A 19,607-nucleotide genomic window follows, 5' to 3' on the forward strand; every position below is an offset into this window, starting at 1 on the left:
GGCAGAAATTCCATCACTTGGATCACGACGAGAGCTCCTTCTCATGAACTATGCGAGCTCCATCAGATTTCATCCAGAACTGAGTCATTTCGTTGTTTTAACTACATCTATTAATATATCACAATGCAATAATATCAGGGAGGTTTATTACTAATGCAACTTAATTCTAATTAGTTGATAGCGAAATGACTAAAACTTATTCAATAAAATAGATTAATAATAAATAAACCTTTTATTATTTACAAAATTTATTATTATCCACATTTCTCTAAAACGTTGTTTTTACAATTATATTACAACTAAATTACTTTGCACATTTTACAGGTTTAGATTGTATATACGCTTACGTCTCCAAAAATTGTAACATGTTTTCGATTAAATTAATTTTACTTAAATTACATACAAACCAGTTAAATTTTGCGAATATCTTTATATTTAAATAAATTTGTTCAATAATAAATAACAGCCCTACGTATGAGAACACTGCTTTAAAATAAATATACTGGCTTCTCTAAACTCCAATATTTATTAATTCCTTATTAATACTGATTTGCCGCCAGTCTCTGGAGCCTTGCAGTATTGTAGGCTCTATCAAGTCTTTTTAATTGTTTCAGTGATGTAGATAAGATAGTTTCGATCCAATCTATATCTGGTGCTACGTATCCACCGATTTGTCCTCTTTGTTTGCATCCAGTGTCCCACGAATATATACCACTTAATGTATAACGGCCGCTTTCATCAGCACACGCGAGGGCACTGCCATAATCAATCTGTAATATAATATTATATTAATATAAGGAATCAACATTATATTAGATTGTCCTAAAGCTTAGTATGTTAACAAAAATATTAAAATAATTGTAAATCATATCTATTTACTTCAAGGATTTATTCATTCGACCTACTGTGTTAATGAATACTCAGAAATATAACCGAGAATAAAATAATTTAATAAAAATTGAAAATATTTCAAAAAATAAATAAGGAGTTCACTGAAAAGTAAAAAAATAAAACTTAGATTTTTAACAAAAAAAAAGTTTTAAAATAAAATATGTACATAAGAGGTCTATTGAATAGTCCCCGACCTACCATAGTAAAACACATATTTTTGGCAAAATTAGTTTTTTTTTATTCAACATAATTCCCTTCCCCAATGATACACTGATTGTAGCGACCTTCCAACTTTACCGATACGATACCATGTGTGTAGTACGATTTGTCCTTTGCTTCAAAATAGGCCTCAGTTTCGGCGATCACCTCTTCATTCGACGAAAATTTCTTCCCAGTGAGCATTGTTTTGAGGTTATGAGAACAGGAAACAGTCGCTAGAGCCAGATCGGGAGAATACGGTGGATTAGGAATCAATTCGAATCCCTATCCTTCATTGACACGGTGCATTGTCTTGTTGAAGCAGCACTTTATTTTTCTTAACATGCGGCCGTTTTTCGCCGATTTCATCCTTCAAACGGTCCAATAACACTATGTAATAGTCGCTGTTGATGGTCCTTCCTTTCTCAAGGTATTGAAGGAAAATTATTCCATACGCATCCCAAAATACAGACGCCAAAACCTTGCCAGCCGAATGTTGCATTTTCACACGCTTTGGAGCGGGTTCATCGAGTGCAGTCCCCTCGGATGACTGTAGATTGGACTTCGGAGTGAAATGATGAAGTCATGTTTAGTCCACTATGATATATCGATGTAAAAACTCGGGTTTATTATGCTTAATCATCTTGAAACCCTACTCCGAATCATTAACTCGTCGTTGTTTTAGATCAAAAGTAAGCTTGAGCGGCACCCGCTTTGCACAGAGCTTTCACATACCCAAATATTTGTGAATGATATGACGTACACGTACGATATGAACATTCAAAATCAATTTGTGGATTTGTTTAATGTTTTCATCGGTAACAACCTCTATTGGGCGTCCACTGCGTTCACCGGTATCGGTGCTCATTTCACCACGTCTAAACTTACCATACCAATCCCTGATGGTTGATATTCCTGGGGCGGTGTCCGGTACGCGGCATCAAGTTAATTTTTTGCTTCAACTGTATTTTGCAATATTTTATCAACACGAGAAATTCCTTTCACAATAACAAAAGTTGCTTCACACAAAATGCTATAATTCACTAACTAATGATCCGACAGCTGTCAAATTTATACTCGCAACTTTTGAGGGTTAGGGCTAACTAAAAATGTATGGATTTAATTCTAGTAGCGCCATCTATGTGTCAGGTTGGGGGCTTTTCTATTGATCTGTTAATAATCGTTGTAGTAACTAAATAAAATTAAACAAAAACCTTATCTAACCTATCGATTACACGTATTTTATGTTTTACTATATACACACAATTTAGTTTAATAAAAACCGTAACCCATTAATCTATTTACATTATTATTTTAACTACTGCCAACTGATGGCTTTAATGTCGGTGCCGAACCGAAAAAGTTATATTAAATTAGATTTGTTATGTTCGTAATTTAATTTTGTGTATGTGGCAAAAAATTCTATATTATTTTTCTATTCATTGGGCTCGGCACCGTTTTCAAACTTGGCTAGATACTTCCACCTCAGAAATGTACTCTTTTGAATAAAAATAGGATTTTGAGAATAGGTTCACAATAGACAGAGAAATCTGTGAACATACATAAAAAATATACAATCGAGTATAGAACCTCCTCCTTATTTTGAAGTAGGTTAAAAAATAGGAAAAATCAGCAATAAAATTTTAAACGTCAATAAACCAAATCTGTAGTTCGAGCGAGTAATAGCGAAGCAAATTGAATTAGGCTAAATCTGTCCATGGCGAGATGATCCATGGGAAAACTGATTAAAGAATAGAAGAACTGTATATTATAGTTAGTAACCTTTAGTTGGAAAAATTATGTTACCCTATCGATATATAAGAAAATATGTTCGTATTAACAAATCCTTAAGTCCATTTGGAATGAAAATATGTGTTGTAGCCAGAAAAGCAATCTGGACATAATTTAGCAATTTCAGACAATACATCTGAAGACTTTTGTTAGCGTCCCGTAGTACTTCAAAAACAATATCTCCCATAGTGAAAATGGGCACCACTAACCAGACCATTATAAAATTTACCAAGAGTCGTGAGTATGAGTCATGATCGAAGCAATTCTGCTTCTTGAAAACACAGATCTAAATACAACTCATAGAGGATTGAACCTTTTGAGCTGATGTAGTATAATTTTAGTGCAAAGTAAGAGCTTAGCAATAGTGTAGTGGTTAATATTAGTATAATCAAGTTATTGTAATTGGAGAATCTGATGAGAAAATCTTTATTTTATTCATATTTGTAATAAGTTAGCAATTATATTAACTTTCCCTCTATCTACTTCCCTATAATAACGTAAAGAGAGAAAATAGTAAGAGAAAGTATGTTTGAAAATGAAAATATAAAACGAAGAAATAAATTAATGACGTAGATGAAGCAAAACCTAAAGTATTGACCATAATAAAATCTAGTTCTAAAATCTTTCAACTTCAAAAGCAAAATATAAAAGCATACTATAACAGTTTAAAAAATTTTGCTTAATAAAAATAAGCATACATACAAATACAATCAGGATAAGATGAAATTTCTAGATTGAAAATTCTAGATAAATGAAGAAGTAAGATTTTTAAGAAAGCTATAACAAAGGTTCCATAAGGTTTGATACAGAAGAAAACAAAAAAATATAGTGATGAATAACAATATGCTTTTGTTTAACAGGTATAGTTTCTCATTCAATGTTGGTGTTATTAATAATGCAATATTGTTAGGAATGGTTAAGTCTTGGTTGATTTATAATCACTCATATTTAGAAAAATAAAGTGGTATAAATCTTCAAAAGACAATAATAACATTTTAAAAATAAATACAAGTTCTTACCCGGCATTGATCGATTTTAGCAAATCCACACAACGTATTTGTATTGTAGTTTGGAGCGGAATTTGGAAAATGTTCAGTCAACACCTGTTGGCATTGTTCGACATTCATGATATCTATATCAAGTTTATGCATTATAGCTCCCTTAGCATGAACTAAAAATTAAAACATACATTGTATAGAATAAGACTATATTATACATATAGTGAACTTACGCTGTAGTATTCTCTTCCCCCATCCTGTTGAAATACAATTTTGTGTTGGAATAAGATTTGGCGCTGGAAGGCACAAGGTTCCAATATTTTTGGTAAGACGTAAATTTTCTTCCAACACTAAAACAGCCAGATTATTAAGCAACGATCCGTCAGCGAAATCGGGATGACGTGCAATAGCTGCTACTTTCACTATTTGGAATGGTAATGGTTCTTCGTCGATTCCAAGTTTCCATTCGCCTCCTTTAATCAAGATGTCTGATGTGTCTAATCTGTAAATTAATTCAAGGCATAAACAGTTTCCAATATTTATCACAACATTACTTACCCTTCGATACAAGCAGCAGAAGTCAGCACAGCATTTGGACGAATTATAGTACCACCACACAAGAGACTGCGATTCGAATCTCTTAATATCATAGCTTGCCATGGTATTTCAGCAAAATCAGCATCAATTGGTCCTGGACCTGGTGGGTTACTATTCTATAAAAAATTATAGAGGATTAAACTGTGAAACAAGTCTGGCAAATATGATTAACTAGATGACAATAATTTACCAAATTTCTAACTCCACAAATTTCACCAGCTTGTCTTTTAGATCTGCCGCTTCTTCGACGACTGTTGCTTGATCTTGAAAAACGTTGATATTCAACTATAAAATAAATAAAATAAGGGTATAAATAAAATACAAAATAATTTAAAAATTTTACAAATAAAGACACATACAATACAATACAATAGTGTTGTTACAAAATAATATTTATTATATTGCGTATATAAAAATATGAGAGTTAAAAATATATCAACAACAATAAATCACTGCTCAGTTTTACACGTAATAAAAACTATAAAAGAAAACATTGAACAAAAGACGTTCATGTTGTTCATTCTGCCATCTGTAGGCGAAATACTCTTTGGTTACACCTACGCATAAATATGAATACTAAGCCTAACTATTTACAATAACTGCTTAAGATGCATCACATATAAGTCATACATTAACATTTAAAGGCCTGGGAAATATATGATTATTAAAACATGGGCATGCATAGTTTGATATATAGTGAAAACCTACTATATTTTCAAGGCCATTTAGTCGTCAGGGCTACTTGTCACTTATTTTTCAAGGTTATATTATTCATTATGCCTTAGATCATTCTATAATTCTATTTTTTGTATCATTTTACCTTAGTTACATAAAAATTATAATAATGGGCGTAAATGAATACCAGTTAGGTTGTTTTTATTAATATATTAAAAAATATAATGCGATTTTATGTTGATTTAGTTTAAGACATACAAAACATGTTTTATAATACAAAATATTCCTTTTAATTTACAGTTGTAAAAGGTAATTTACAGTCATATGTACATAATATTAATTAACTAATTTAGTATATATTGAGTGATAATATATGTCAAATATTATATTGGCAAATAAGCAGAAAAAAGTCTTACCATAGTAAGTATATAATACTGAGTTTTTTGAAAAAAAAATTCAATGTTTATTATCACTCGATATACGTTTCTTATATTAGTTTAGTATCTAATTTAATTTTGCCTATAACATATTTTCTTTCATTAAACTGGCAAGTCAAATTTTGTTGCTAAAATCTAAGGTTAGGTTTAGTACTTTTTGAAAACTGTATGATGGCACTTAGTATAAATAAGTAACAATTTACATGTTTTTTTTGAGATGGTGATAGTGTAAATTTCTAAACTTTTTAATTTACCGTTGCATACCCTGCACCAACCCAATTATACAAATTCCGGAAATAACTATTTTTTATTTGGAAATAAAAGCATTTCAATTTTTATACAGATGAAGCTCAGACGTACTACAAATGATGCAAAAATACTAAATATACTGCAAATAGTACACACTCCTCTTATACAACAATTTTATTGAAACATTTCCAAATATTGTGATACACACTCATACAAAACATATATTAGTATACCTAGCTATATACAATGATTACTACATCAACACTGTCTACTTTCCTATACCTTTGTATTGTCCAATCGAGTCATCTTCAGCATATTGTCCGTCATCCACTCCATTTACTAAATTCGCTGATGGCCATGGATCTTTATAGTCGGCATCTCTACAGCATTTGCCAAGCGTTCCAGATTCAGGAATTCGGCAGTCCTAAAACAATGTATATTTTATAAATGATAATTTTGTTCAAGTAGCATTTCTTTGAAAAAGACCAAGAAGATAAAGAAGATGAATATCATATATTATTTCTGCAGGAAATAAAGGTTTTCAGGATATAAATTATATTATTATTTCTATTTTAAGATTTAATGGTTGGGTGGCTTTGAAATTTTCAAAAAGCTCTATTTTGTTCTTATTAAATAATACAATATATCTAGAATATTCTCCGAATATTTTAAATGAATTAGAGGGGTATAATTGGAGGCAGACTCTTCGGAAATTCCGCCCATCAAGCCACTTTAACCTAAAGCGTCTCTGCTATATTTTAAAGTAGCTGCTTAGCTACTGTTTATTATCTTACTCGCTTGCTTTCACTTTTAAACGGCAAATAGTTTTAAATATCTTATTTAACTGCTGCTTCGTCAGCCACGAGGTTTCTTTGAGGTTTCAAATATTTCCGAGATTTGGACTGAAATGAGTAAAATTAGTAGATCTAATTTCTATATCTAGGTTCATCAAGCCAATTTAAGAAAAACTCTACAAGGAAGAACTTTTAGAGCGGTATGTTGGTGGCTTTAAGCAAAATAATAATGAAAGTTTTAACCAGTTAATTTGGTAAATTACTCCAAAAATACTTCTTGCGTGTTGAAAAATTCCTGCATTTGTTGCTGTTGGCACCTTCAGCGAAGAAATATTAGCTTTGTTGCTTTTTATGCACGATAGGAAATTGAAATTTGGTAGAAAGAGCCATTAGTATTTTGAAAAAGAGGATGAGAATCATATGCATATACCGAGAAGTTTAGCCACTAGGTTATTTAATCTGTGATGCAGATGATTGTATGTATGTTATATCAACTTAAAACTTCAGTAGCGTTTTCCTCCAAACTCTGTTTTTAAAGTCGCTGTATATAAATTCTCAAAAAGTTATGAATCGTTTCAAATTAAATTTTGCACATTTGTTTAAAATTATATTTTCGAGTGCTTGCATTTTATATTGAATTTTTATGAGAGTTTTTGTTCACAACGTCACTAAAAATACTGATTTACATTTTTTCCTTACGAGCTTTGTATATCCACAAAAAGGATATTCCACTTTTTAATTTCAGATGGACCAGTCTCGATTTATGACCACGCCGAACGAACTCTGTTTTAAGAGGTCAAGGGAGGTGAGGTCTCAATGGCCGAATTTTTAACTTAACAAACACTCTACAAGGTATTTGTTAAATATGTATCTTTGATTTATTAAATTGTGTGAAGTAAATATTTCATTATATATGAAGTAAGTAAATATTTTATTATATATATATATATATATATATATATATATATAAACAATTAGTAAAGATATGCTTTTTGTTTTTAGTTTAATTTAGAAACCCAACTAACCCCTTATTTCACGAAAAAGCCCTCATGACTTCAATTTTCTACGTTTATACTTAAACGTATTTATTAAACATCTAATTTAAGTGTAAAAGTATCAACTAAATATTTATTGAAGTGTTCATGTATTTTAAATCAGCTCAGAATGTGCTCAATCAGTTAGTTGCGGTTATAATTTTTCTTACATAATTCAAAAAAAAAATACTGGTCTTTAAGTGTTGCTAAAAACTGGCAATGAATGATCCCCTAACAAATTATAGATGTTAGCACTTATACAAAACATATACCTCTATGTTTGCTGGGTTGTCTCTATGTTCCAAAAGTGGTGATTCTGATTCAATGCATTAAAATTAGAAAAAGTTTAAATATCAAGGAATATAAATTTGGATGGTGATAAAAAATTGAACGTTTAAATTGATGGAATTGATTGATGGAAGGCACTTGCACAAACGGAATTTCAAAAATTTCAAGATATATGGGACATTCGATTAAATGCACATTTTAAAAAAGAATCTAGGTAAGCATCAACTCCTTTTCTATTAATGCTATTTTAAAATGAATCATAACACTTAATTTGATTTTATACAAAATATGTTTCAGTGTTAAGTTCGCATCTCATTTTCTTTTGTTTTCTGATTAGGAAATAATCAACTAGTGCATCTCAAGAGGCACTTCGTTTTATTCAGATTGTTATTTTATTGTTATTGTTGGTAAACTTTTCTCAATAATGAATAATGAGTCGTTCGGAACATTCAAAGCTCTTTTGTAACAAAAGCTCAATTAACGTGAAAAATTATTTCAAGTAATGTGGACCTACCGTTGTTGGAGCTCTTAAAAGTTCTTGTTGTTTTGTTAATACCACGGGTACAGCACTAACAAAACCTTCTGCTGTACAATAAATTTCCTGTACGCATTTTAAAGCTGCAGCACATCCAACAGGAATTAAGTTAATATTCGTAGTCTCATTATAGCCGGGTGGGCGGACATGAATAGGAATATTGTTTCCTGGAGATGGAATTTTATCTAAAAGCGAAAACAATATTTCGGTAAACTTTTAGCAACTTTAAATATATTTCTTTACTCACCAGTTACTCTGAAATCTGAATCGATCGTGCTGCCTGTAGTATAGGATGGTGTGGTTCTATCGCTAAAATTAGGATTTTTAGGAGTTACAAATGGTCTTATAGTGGATGATGAGGATGTTTCAGATGGTGTGCGTGGAAACTCGCATGCATTGGTTATTGGTGAGTATACTTGACCAAAAGGACACGTTTTAGGAGATGGGGAATTGGATCGTTCACAACTACCCGACGGCCCAGCGAGGAAACCTGGAGGGCACCGTCGTCTTTGACATCCTCCAGATGGGGTTGGTACTGATCCTGGTGGACATGTGGTAGGGTTTAAGGGATAGTCGGGCTTGGGAGGAGGTACTCGAACGAATTCGCATTTACCTGACGCAGATTTGACTTGTCCACGTGGACAAGGTCTTGACGTGGTAGGTATTTCAAATGGGATATCTGGTTTTGGATAAGTATAACCGGTAAATTTGGTAGTACTAGGTGGTGTTACCGTGTATTGAGTTTCACATTTTTGTGTTTGAGGGTTAAAACGACTTCCCGAACCGCACGTTACTGGTTTTCTTGTCGTAGGGGTTGATTCACATTGTCGAGTAATGGGATTATATCTGAATCCGTATGAACAAGTTTTCGGTTTGACTGTGGTCGGCACGGGGGACGGGGTAAAGGATTCGATCTCACATTCGCCAGTCACAAAATTACGCTTAGTGCCAGATGGGCAGCGCTTTTGTTGTGTAGGTGGTTTTGTAGGTGTTTCGTCGAAGGGAATTGATGGTTTAGGATAAGTGTATCCAGTTCGAGGATGTTCAGTTGTCGACCTAACGACGCATCGGCCTATGCTTGTATCAAAATATTCGCCGACTCCACATTGTGGTCCATGTGGTCTAGGTGTTGTAATTTGTTCGCATTTTTGTGAAAAAGCATTAAACTGTCTATTCGCTCCACAATCAATCGTAGTTGTATAGCTTGGAATACTTTCGCAGCGTCCAGTTATAGTATTGAATCGTTCGCCGAAGTTACAGGACTTAGATGGAGGCCTAGTGGGTGTTCTTGGAGTAGTGACTGTTTCGCATCTCTTTGTTACGAAATTGAATTCTTCTCCAAAATCGCAAATGACCGTAGGGGGAGTTGGCGTTACTACCTTCTCACACCTGTTGTTCCGGGCATTATATCGTTCACCAAACCCGCACACGATTTTCTGAGTCGTGGGTCTATACGTGCTAGGTGTTTCTTCAAAAGGAACTGAAGGTGTTGGATAAGTGTATCCAGTGCTGGGACGTTTTGTTGTGGAAGTACGCTCACATATTCCTAACGCTGCATTAAATTTTTCTCCAAAGCCACAGGTTGGTCGGGGACTTGGTGTAGGTCTTGGTCTTGGCGTTGGTGTTGACAGTGGTTCGCATCGGTTTGTATAAATATTAAAATGCTCATTAGGACCGCAAGAAACAGGTACACTGGTTGGTCGAGCTGTAGTAGGAATAAATTCACATCTACCAGTTGCTACATTAAAGCTCTGTCCAAATCCACAAGTTACTTGGGGAACAGGAGTGGTTCTGATTATTTCACATTTTCCTGTTCGAGAATTCAATCGTTCACCAAAGGCGCAAACTTTAGAAGTAACTACGGGAGGCCGAGGAGTTGATACTGCTTCACATCTATTTGTAAATGTATTTAGTTTTTGTCCAAAATCGCAACTAACGGTTCGCTGTGTAGTTGGATGTTCCTCAAATGGAATAGACGGTTTCGGATATGTATAACCTGTAGCCGGTCGTTTAGTGGTAGAAGTTGATTCACACTTACCAGATATCGTGTTAAATACTTCGCCAAATCCGCAGTTTGGCCTAGGGGTAGGTGTCGATATAGCTTCACATCTTTGAGTGAATGCGTTAAAGCGTTCGTTAAAACTGCACGAAGGTTTTGATGGTGACGGTGGACGTACAGTTATTGTTTCACAATTTCCGGTAACACTATTTAATATTTGCCCAACACCGCAAGATGGCTTTGGTTTCGGACTTGGAACTGGTTCACATTGATTAGTAAAAACATTCAACCGCTCACTAGAACCGCAAATTACTTTGCGTTGGGTAGTAGGTCGAGAAGTAGTTGGAATAATATCACATTTTCCAGAGGCGGCATTAAATATTTGTCCAAATCCGCAGGAAGGTTTAGATGTTGGTGGTTTTTCAGTTGGAATCGATTCGCATCTGCCGGTTACTGAATTTAATCGTTCTCCAAATCCACAAATTTTCGGTGTAACTACTGGTGGCCTTGGTGTTGTAACTGCTTCACATCGGTTAGTATAAATATTAAGCTTTTCTCCAAAGCCACATTTGATAGATTGTGGAGTAGTTGGATGTTCTTCAAATGGGGTAGATGGTTTTGGATAAGTATAACCTGTAGCCGGTCGTTTAGTTGTACCTACTAATTCGCATCTACCTAATATAGAATTAAAAGTTTCTCCAAAATTACAAGTTATCTTTGTTGGTGTTGGGGGTCTTGAAGTTGGTATTATTTCACAACTTTGGGTAAATGGATTAAACCGTTCGTTAAAACCACAAGAAGGTTTGGATACTGACACCGTTGTTGGTCTAACTGTAGTAGGAACAAATTCACATCTACCAGTTGCTGCGTTAAAGCTCTGTCCAAATGCACAGGTAACATGGGATTCAGGAGGAATTCTAATCAATTCGCATTTTCCTGTACGTGAATTTAAACGTTCACCGAAGCCACATACCTTAGGAGTAACCACGGGAGGTCTAGGAGTTGATATTGCTTCACATTTATTAGTGAACGTGTTTAGCTTTTGACCAAATCCGCAACTAACGGTTCGCTGAGTAGTAGGATGTTCTTCAAATGGAATGGAAGGTTTAGGATAAGTATAGCCCGTAGCGGGACGTCTAGTTGTTGAAGCTGATTCACATCTACCAGATATAATGTCATAAGTTTCTCCAAAACCGCACGCTGGCCTTGATGGTGGTGATGGTGGTCTTGGAGTTGATACTATTTCGCAACTTTGTGTAAGTACATTGAAACGCTCATTAAATCCACAAGAAGGTTTGGGTGACGGTGGTGGTCGTGTTGGAACTTGTTCACAATTTCCTGTAATACTATTTAGTTTTTCTCCCACACCGCAAGATGGTTTTATGGGTTTAGGAGTTGGTATTGGTTCACAACGATTATTATAAACATTCAACCTTTCTCCAGAACCACAAATTATTGTGCGATGTGTGGTGGGTCGAGATGTTGTTGAAATAATTTCACATCTACCAGTTGCTCCGTTAAAGATTTGACCAAATCCGCAGGTAACTTGTGATTCGGGAGGAGGTCTAATTGATTCGCATTTTCCTGTAGGAGAATTCAGTCGTTCGCCAAATCCACATACCTTAGGAGTAACTACGGGAGGCCGTGGAGTTGATATTGCTTCACATCTATTTGTGAATATGTTTAACTTTTGTCCAAAACCACAACTTATGGTTCTTTGAGTAGTAGGATGTTCTTCAAACGGAATTGAGGGTTTCGGATAAGTATAGCCCGTAGCAGGACGTTTAGTCGTCGAGGCAATTTTACATTTGCCAGATGTAGCGTCATAAATTTCTCCAAAACCGCATGTTGGTCTTGATTGCGATGACGGTCTTGGAGTCGTTACTGTTTCGCAACTTTGTGTAAATACGTTGAAACGTTCATTAAATCCACAAGAAGGCTTGGGGGATGGCGGTGGTCGTGTTGGAATTCGTTCACAATTTCCAGTTATACTATTCAGTTTTTCTCCCACCCCACAAGATGGTTTGATGGGTTTTGGAGTTGCTATGGATTCACAGCGGTTATTATAAATATTCAGCCTTTCTCCATAACCACAGCTTATTGTGCGATGTGTTGTGGGTCGAGATGTAGTTGAAATAATTTCACATCTACCAGTTGCTACATTAAAACTCTGTCCAAAACCACAAGTGACCTGAGCAGGAGTGGTTCTAATTAATTCGCATTTTCCTGTTCGCGAATTCAATCGTTCACCAAAACCACAAACTTTGGGAGTAACTATAGAAGGCCGAGGAGTTGATACTGTTTCACATCTATTAGTATATGTATTTAATTTTTGTCCAAGACCACAAGTAACCGTCCTTTGAGTAGTTGAATGCTCTTCAAATGGAATGGATGGTTTTGGATAGGTATAACCAGTAGAGGGCCGTTTAGTAGTGGGACCTGACTCACATCTACCTGATATAACGTTAAATGTTTCTCCAAATCCGCATGTCGGTCTTGAAGTTGGCGGTGTTGGTGTTGATACTCCTTCACATCTTTGAGTAAACGTGTTGTATCGTTCACTAAAAGCACATGAAGGCTTTGGCAATGGTGGTGGTCGAGTTGTGATTTGTTCACAATTACCTGTTAGGCTATTTACTTTTTCGCCAATTCCACAAGCTGGTTTTGTTGGCTTTGGACTTGATATTAATTCACATCGATTGGTAAAGACATTCAGTCGCTCTCCAAAGCCACATATAACTGGACGATGAGTTGTAGGTCTTGGAGAAACTTCACATTGACTTGTTGCAACATTAAGTGTTTGACCAAATCCGCAAGAAGGTTTTTGTGTGGAAATTGATTCGCATTGTCCACTAGTTGGGTTAAGACGTTCTCCAAAACCGCATATTTTGGTAGTAACAGGAGGTTTAGGTGTTGATACCGCTTCACATCTATTAGTAAATTTATTTAATTTTTCGCCAAATCTGCATGTTATTGTTCGTTGGGTTGTTGAGTATTCCTCGAATGGAATAGATGGTTTTGGGTAGGTGTATCCAGTAGATGGTCTATCTGTGGTAGCTGGTTCACATCTACTTGATATTACATTAAATATTTCTCCTCTTCCACATACTGTGGGTGGCTTAGGAGTTGACACTGCTTCACATTTTTGTGTGTATGTATTAAAACGCTCGTTAAAACCACAGGAAGGCTTCGGTATTGTTATAGGTCGAACTGTTGTTGGTTTTGGCACAAATTCACATTGGTTGGTAAAAACATTTAGTCGTTCGCCAGACCCACATATTACTATACGATGAGTGGTTGGTTTAGGTGTCGTAGGAATAGCGTCACAACGATCTGATACAATATTGAAATATTGACCAAATCCACATGTATGTGCAGTTACAGGGGGATGAGGCGTTGAAATGGTTTCACATTTATTGGTAAATGAATTAAACTTTTGACCAAAACCGCAACTAATACCCCGTTGGGTGGTTGGCCGTTCTTCGAAAGGAGTAGATGGTTTTGAGTAAGTGTAACCAGTAGTAGGTTGTTTAGTCGTTGAAGCACCTTCACACCTTCCTGATAAAATGTTAAAGGTTTCGCCAAATTTACAGGTTGGTCTTACTGTCGTTGAAGGCTTTTGCGTTGGTATTATTTCACATCTCTGTGCAAATACATTAAAACGTTCATTATAACCGCATGTAACTTTTGGTGGTGTCGGTGGTTGACTAGTAATTGGTTCGCAGTTACCAGTTATACTATTTAACTTTTCTCCAAAGCCACAGGCTGGTCTTGGTGTGGATGTGACAACAGGTGGTTTGGGTGTTGGTATAGCTTCACAACGATTAGTAAATTTATTCAGCCTCTTCCCAAAGTCACAACTAATTGTTTTTTGGGTTGTAGGATGTTCTTCAAATGGAACGGAAGGTTTAGGATAAGTGTAACCACTGCTAGGTCTTTCAGTTGTAACTGATTCACATCTACCTACGGCAACGTTAAATGTTTGGCCAAATCCGCATGATGGTCTTGATGTTACTGGAGGTTTAGGTGTCGATACTAATTCGCATCTTTGAGTAAATGAGTTAAACCGTTCCCCAAAATCACATACTTTTTGTGGAGTTGTTGGTGTTGATAGTGTTTCACAGCGATTTGTAAACACGTTCAATTTTTGACCAAAAGCACAGCTTATAGATCGTTCTGTAGTTTTTCCATCCTCAAATGGAGTAGATGGTTTAGGATATGTATATCCAGTAGTTGGTCGTTTTGTGGTAGATATACTTTCACATTTTTCCGATAACGCATTGAATATTTCGCCGAATCCGCATGATGGTCTTACAGTAACTGACGGTTTTGGTTTCGATACTAATTCACATCTTTGAGTAAATGGGTTAAATCGTTCTCCAGAACTACATACTTTAGGAGCAATTGTACTTGGCTTAGGAGTTTGTACTGCTTCACAGCGATTTGTAAACACATTTAATTTTTGGCCAAAAGTACAAGTTATAGGTCGCTCGGTAGTTTTCCCTTCCTCAAATGGAGTAGATGGTTTAGGGTAAGTGTAGCCCGTACTTGGTTGTTTTGTCGTAGGTACTTTTTCACATTTTTGCGATAAAGTATTGAATGTTTCTCCAAATGCACATGATGGTCTTGAAGTTGGAGTCCGTGGTGTCGAAAGTGATTCACATCTTTGAGTAAATGAGTTAAATTTTTCACCAAAACTACAAATAACTTCTCTTTGCGTACTAGGGGTTGGTCTTACAGTTGTTGGAGGTTTTGGAGATGATATTATTTCACACCGTTGAGTAAATGCATTAAAGCGTTCATTATTACCACAGGAATATGATGGGGTTGTAGGTCTTGGACTTGGAATTAATTCACAACGATTAGCAAATACATTCAGCTTTTCTCCAGTACCACAATTAATGACGCGCTGTGGTGTTGTAGGTTTAGCTGTAGTGGGGGTAAGTTCACATCTGCCTATAAATGAATTAAAGTGTTCTCCAAATCCACATACTTTTGGCGTAACTGTTGGTCTAGGTGAGGATACTTTTTCGCAGTGATTTGTAAATTGGTTGAATTTCTCTCCGAATGAACAACTTATTGGCTGTTGAGTAGTTGGACGCTCCTCAAATGGTGTAGATGGTTTTGGATATGTGTATCCTGTACTAGGCCTGGTAGGATTGCCTTCACACCTACCCGATATTGAATTGAAAGTTTCACCAAATCTACATGTTGGTCTTGATGTTGTGGGTATTTTTGGTGTTGATGTCGATTCACATCTTTGGGTTAATGTATTAAAATATTCATCATAACCACAAGATGGTGTAGGTCGACGAGTTGAAATATTTTCACAACGATTGGTAAAAAGATTTAGTCGTTCTCCCGAACCGCATATCACTGTGTGATGAGTTGTTGGTCGTGATGTAGTAGTGATGGTTTCACATCTACCAGTAACTACATTTAAATATTGTCCAAACCCACAAGATTGAGGTGTTTTAAGTTGTTCGCATTTTCCTGTTCGCGAATTGAGTCTTTCGCCAAAATTACATATTTTAGGAGTAACTACTGTAGGCCTAGGTGTTGACACTGCCTCACAACGGTTTGTGACAGTATTTACTTTTTGACCAAAAGCACAACTCGCTGGCTTAGGTGTAGTATGTTCTTCAAAAGGCACTGAAGGTTTTGGGTAAGTATATCCTGGCGTAGAATGTGCTGGAGGTGTTTGTGTTGCTATTGCTTCACACCTTTGTGTAATTGAATTAAACCGTTCATTGTAGCCGCAAGTTGGCACTGATGGTCTACTTGTAATTGGTTCACATTTACCGGTTCTACTATTTAATCTCTCACCGGCGCCGCATCCCGGCTTTTGAGTAGGAATCAATTCACAACGGTTAGTAAAACTATTTAGCTTTTGGCCAAAAGCACAACTCACTGATTTAGGTGTAGTCGGATGTTCTTCAAAAGGTACCGAAGGTTTTGGGTAAGTGTATCCTGGCGTAGAATGTGCTGGAGGTGTTTGTGTTGCTATTGCTTCACACCTTTGTGTAATTGAATTAAACCGTTCATTATAGCCGCAAGTTGGCACTGATGGTCTACTTGTAATTGGTTCACATTTACCGGTTCTACTATTTAATCTCTCACCGGCGCCGCATCCTGGCTTTGGAGTAGGAATTAATTCACAACGATTGCTGTATATATTTAATCGTTCTCCAAATCCACATGTTTTTGAGGGAGTAACAGTTGGTCGAGATGTAGTAGGAATAATTTCACATCTATTTGTAAATACGTTTAATCGCTCTCCAGAACCACATAATACTACTCGATGTGTTGTTGGTTTAGATGTTGTCGGTACGCTTTCACATCGGCCTGTATTTCTGTTCAAAACTTCACCAAAGACACATGCTTTCTCCGGTTTCGGTGTAACGACCAATTCACATGTACCGGTTATGCTATTGAACCTTTCGCCAAATCCGCATACTATTTGAGTTGGTTGGGATGGTCGTGGTGTAGAAACTATTTCACAGCGATTAGTGTGAACATTGAATCTTGAACCAAAACTGCATGTCTTCCTCGGGGCAGGAGTTGTAGTTGGCTCCCTGAATGGTACTGAAGGTTCAGGATATGTGTAACCTGTATTAGGAGGAGTCTTTGTTGTAATCCCTTCACACCTGCCAGAAAATGTATTATATGTTTGACCGAATCCGCACGACCTTTTAGTTGTTGTGGACGGAATAGGTCTTACAGTAACACTTTCACATCTTTTCGTGTAGATATTGAATTGTTTATTTAAACCACAAATTACGGTTGGTGGAGTTGGAGTAACCACTGTTTCGCATAGTCCAGTAATAACGTTTAATTGTTGTCCAAACGTACATACTTTGTGGTCTCTTGGTTTATCTGTAAAGGGTACTTTTGGAGTTGTGTATACATATCCAGTGGATTGATCGGTGTGGGGTGATGCAGTTGGCCTTGGTGTTGTTGCTATAGCCTCACATTGTCCGGTTCTAACATTTAGTCTAAAACCGAAATTACAAGTGCGTCGAGTCGTATGAGGTGCTGGTGTTGTAACTCGATCACATTGTCCAGTTAAAGTATTATATTTAGTACCAAAAGTGCACGTTATTGGTTTTGAAGTGGTTGTTTGGTATATCGTGTCACAAGTATTACTAACGGTATTAAGTTTGGTACCAAATGGGCATGATTTGGGAGTAGGGTACGTAACTGCCGGTTTTGGAGTTGTTGCAACAGTGATAGCTTCACATTTTCCTGTTCTAACGTTTAATCGGAACCCAAAGGAACAAGTTAGTCGTGTCGTTTGATGTCTGGGTGTGGTGGTACTGTATGACGGAGTAACACGTTCGCATAATCCCGTCACATAATTAAAAGTACTACCTGGTTCGCAAGTTTTTCTTGTTATAACTTCACATTTGTTTGTAAAAACATTTAAACGTGACCCATCAGCACACGATATTGGTGTTCTAGCTGTCGTTGAATAAATGGATTCACACCGGTTAGTATTTGAATTGAAATTAGTACCAAAAGGACATGCTTTGGATGTGGGGAATGTAGGTCTAGTAGGCTTAGGTGTGGTGTTTATAAACTGACAACTTCTACCATCTTGACTCAATACTGACCCAGGAGGACATGGTTTTGCCGATGTGGTAAATCCACCAGGCGTCGACCTTGTACCACTGGGGGTGGTTAGTGTTCTACTCGTGCTAGGAAATGGTAATTGTGTGGTAGTAAATGGTGCTGGCGAAGGGTGAGTGAATTGAGTGGATGGTTTGGTGGGTACATACGTTTTCGGTGGGAGATAAGTTCTTGTGGTTGTAGACGGTGTGGGTCTGACGCAATTGCCAGAGGGGCCCAAGAAGCTACCAGAAGGACAAGTGACTGGTCTTGGAGGAGTTGGAGGATTTTCGCATCTTCCATAAGGAGATTTAATGGTTCCAGGAGGACAAGGGGTAGTCGGCGATGGTGATGTCGGTGTAGGACGTTGACAGCCCCCGTATGCAGTTGGGAAGGATCCTGGTGGACAGGCTGGACGGGCCGTAGTTGCAGGTTTGCATTGGCCGTAACGGTCTACTCTCTCTCCAGGACCGCAAATGGCTGGCGATGGCGTTGTTACGGGTGGATATGTGACTCGTTGTGTAGTTATATCAATACATTCTCCATGAGGACCAAGTCTTTGTCCGTGTCCACAAACAACAGGAGGGATGTAGGTTGAGGTAATGCACTGTCCATAAGGTCCTAAAGTTTGACCTGGTGCACATGTTACACGTGGTGGTGATGGAGGCTGTGTTGGTATGGGAACGCATACTCCTTGCGGATTGAGATGCTGACCTGAAAATATATGTATTTTTATAATGAGGTTTTATTAGCTATTATTACAAAAAAATTGGTTTTCTTTATTGGCTTAACTTACATTACGTTAATATACGTTAAAAAAATGTAATACTCCAAGAATATTTTAATATTTATTTAATATTTAAGTGATATTAGAAATATCTATAATAGTAATATCAATATCGACGTTAAAATTTCACAAAATGCTATAACTTATTTTTAACAGGCAACCGAGAGTTATTACATAAAAGTGAACAAACAGATTTTTAATATATTCAGTAAATGTTTAGTTCACTTCCTAGTTATCTTGGGATTTTTTGTTTTTTTAACGCTCCTATTACTATGCATACTAGAGGTATCGACCGAGAAGCTAAATGACTCAAAAATTATAAATAAGAAGTGGTAGAGAATAAGAATGTCAAATACATAATAAAATTAGCGAGACAAAATCTACCCACGTAACATTCACCCTTTTTAGAAGAACTAGGCCTTCAGTAAAGTTGGATGATCATGAACTTCCGCAAGCGGACAACGTTAAATATTTGGGAATTCATTTTGATCGACGTTTTGACATGGAAAAAAACATATAGTGACAAAACGCAAACAGCTTGGGCTTAAACTAAACCAAATGTATAGGCTGCTGGGCGTAAATCTAAATTATCATTACATAATTAGCTTTTGCTATATAAGTCAATACTTAGGCCCATTTGGACCTATGGTATAGAACTGGGGGGTATAACTAGCAAATTTGACATAGCCATCTTCAAGAAGTTCCAGAATAAAATGTTGCGAGTCA

General features: G+C 36.3%; 1 protein-coding gene across 1 annotated transcript in view; it reads right to left on the bottom strand.

Moving 5' to 3' along the window:
* Positions 1-230: 230 nt before the first annotated feature.
* The window catches only part of LOC143193683 (uncharacterized), a 69,496-nt gene continuing 50,119 nt past the window's right edge, over positions 231-19,607 (bottom strand). The window contains exons 27-34 of the mRNA XM_076400004.1: positions 8,735-18,808; positions 8,467-8,672; positions 6,119-6,260; positions 4,666-4,760; positions 4,437-4,591; positions 4,112-4,380; positions 3,900-4,051; positions 231-770 (exon numbers count right to left, since the gene is read on the bottom strand). Of these exons, the coding sequence (XP_076256119.1) occupies positions 540-770; positions 3,900-4,051; positions 4,112-4,380; positions 4,437-4,591; positions 4,666-4,760; positions 6,119-6,260; positions 8,467-8,672; positions 8,735-18,808 (11,324 nt within the window). The 3' untranslated portion in view covers positions 231-539. The remainder of the gene's footprint in view (positions 771-3,899; positions 4,052-4,111; positions 4,381-4,436; positions 4,592-4,665; positions 4,761-6,118; positions 6,261-8,466; positions 8,673-8,734; positions 18,809-19,607) is intronic.

This window comes from Rhynchophorus ferrugineus, unplaced genomic scaffold, assembly GCF_030347505.1.
Source record: "Rhynchophorus ferrugineus isolate W39M unplaced genomic scaffold, kcgeb_rfMv2 rfM3, whole genome shotgun sequence".
Lineage (NCBI taxonomy): Eukaryota > Metazoa > Arthropoda > Insecta > Coleoptera > Curculionidae > Rhynchophorus > Rhynchophorus ferrugineus.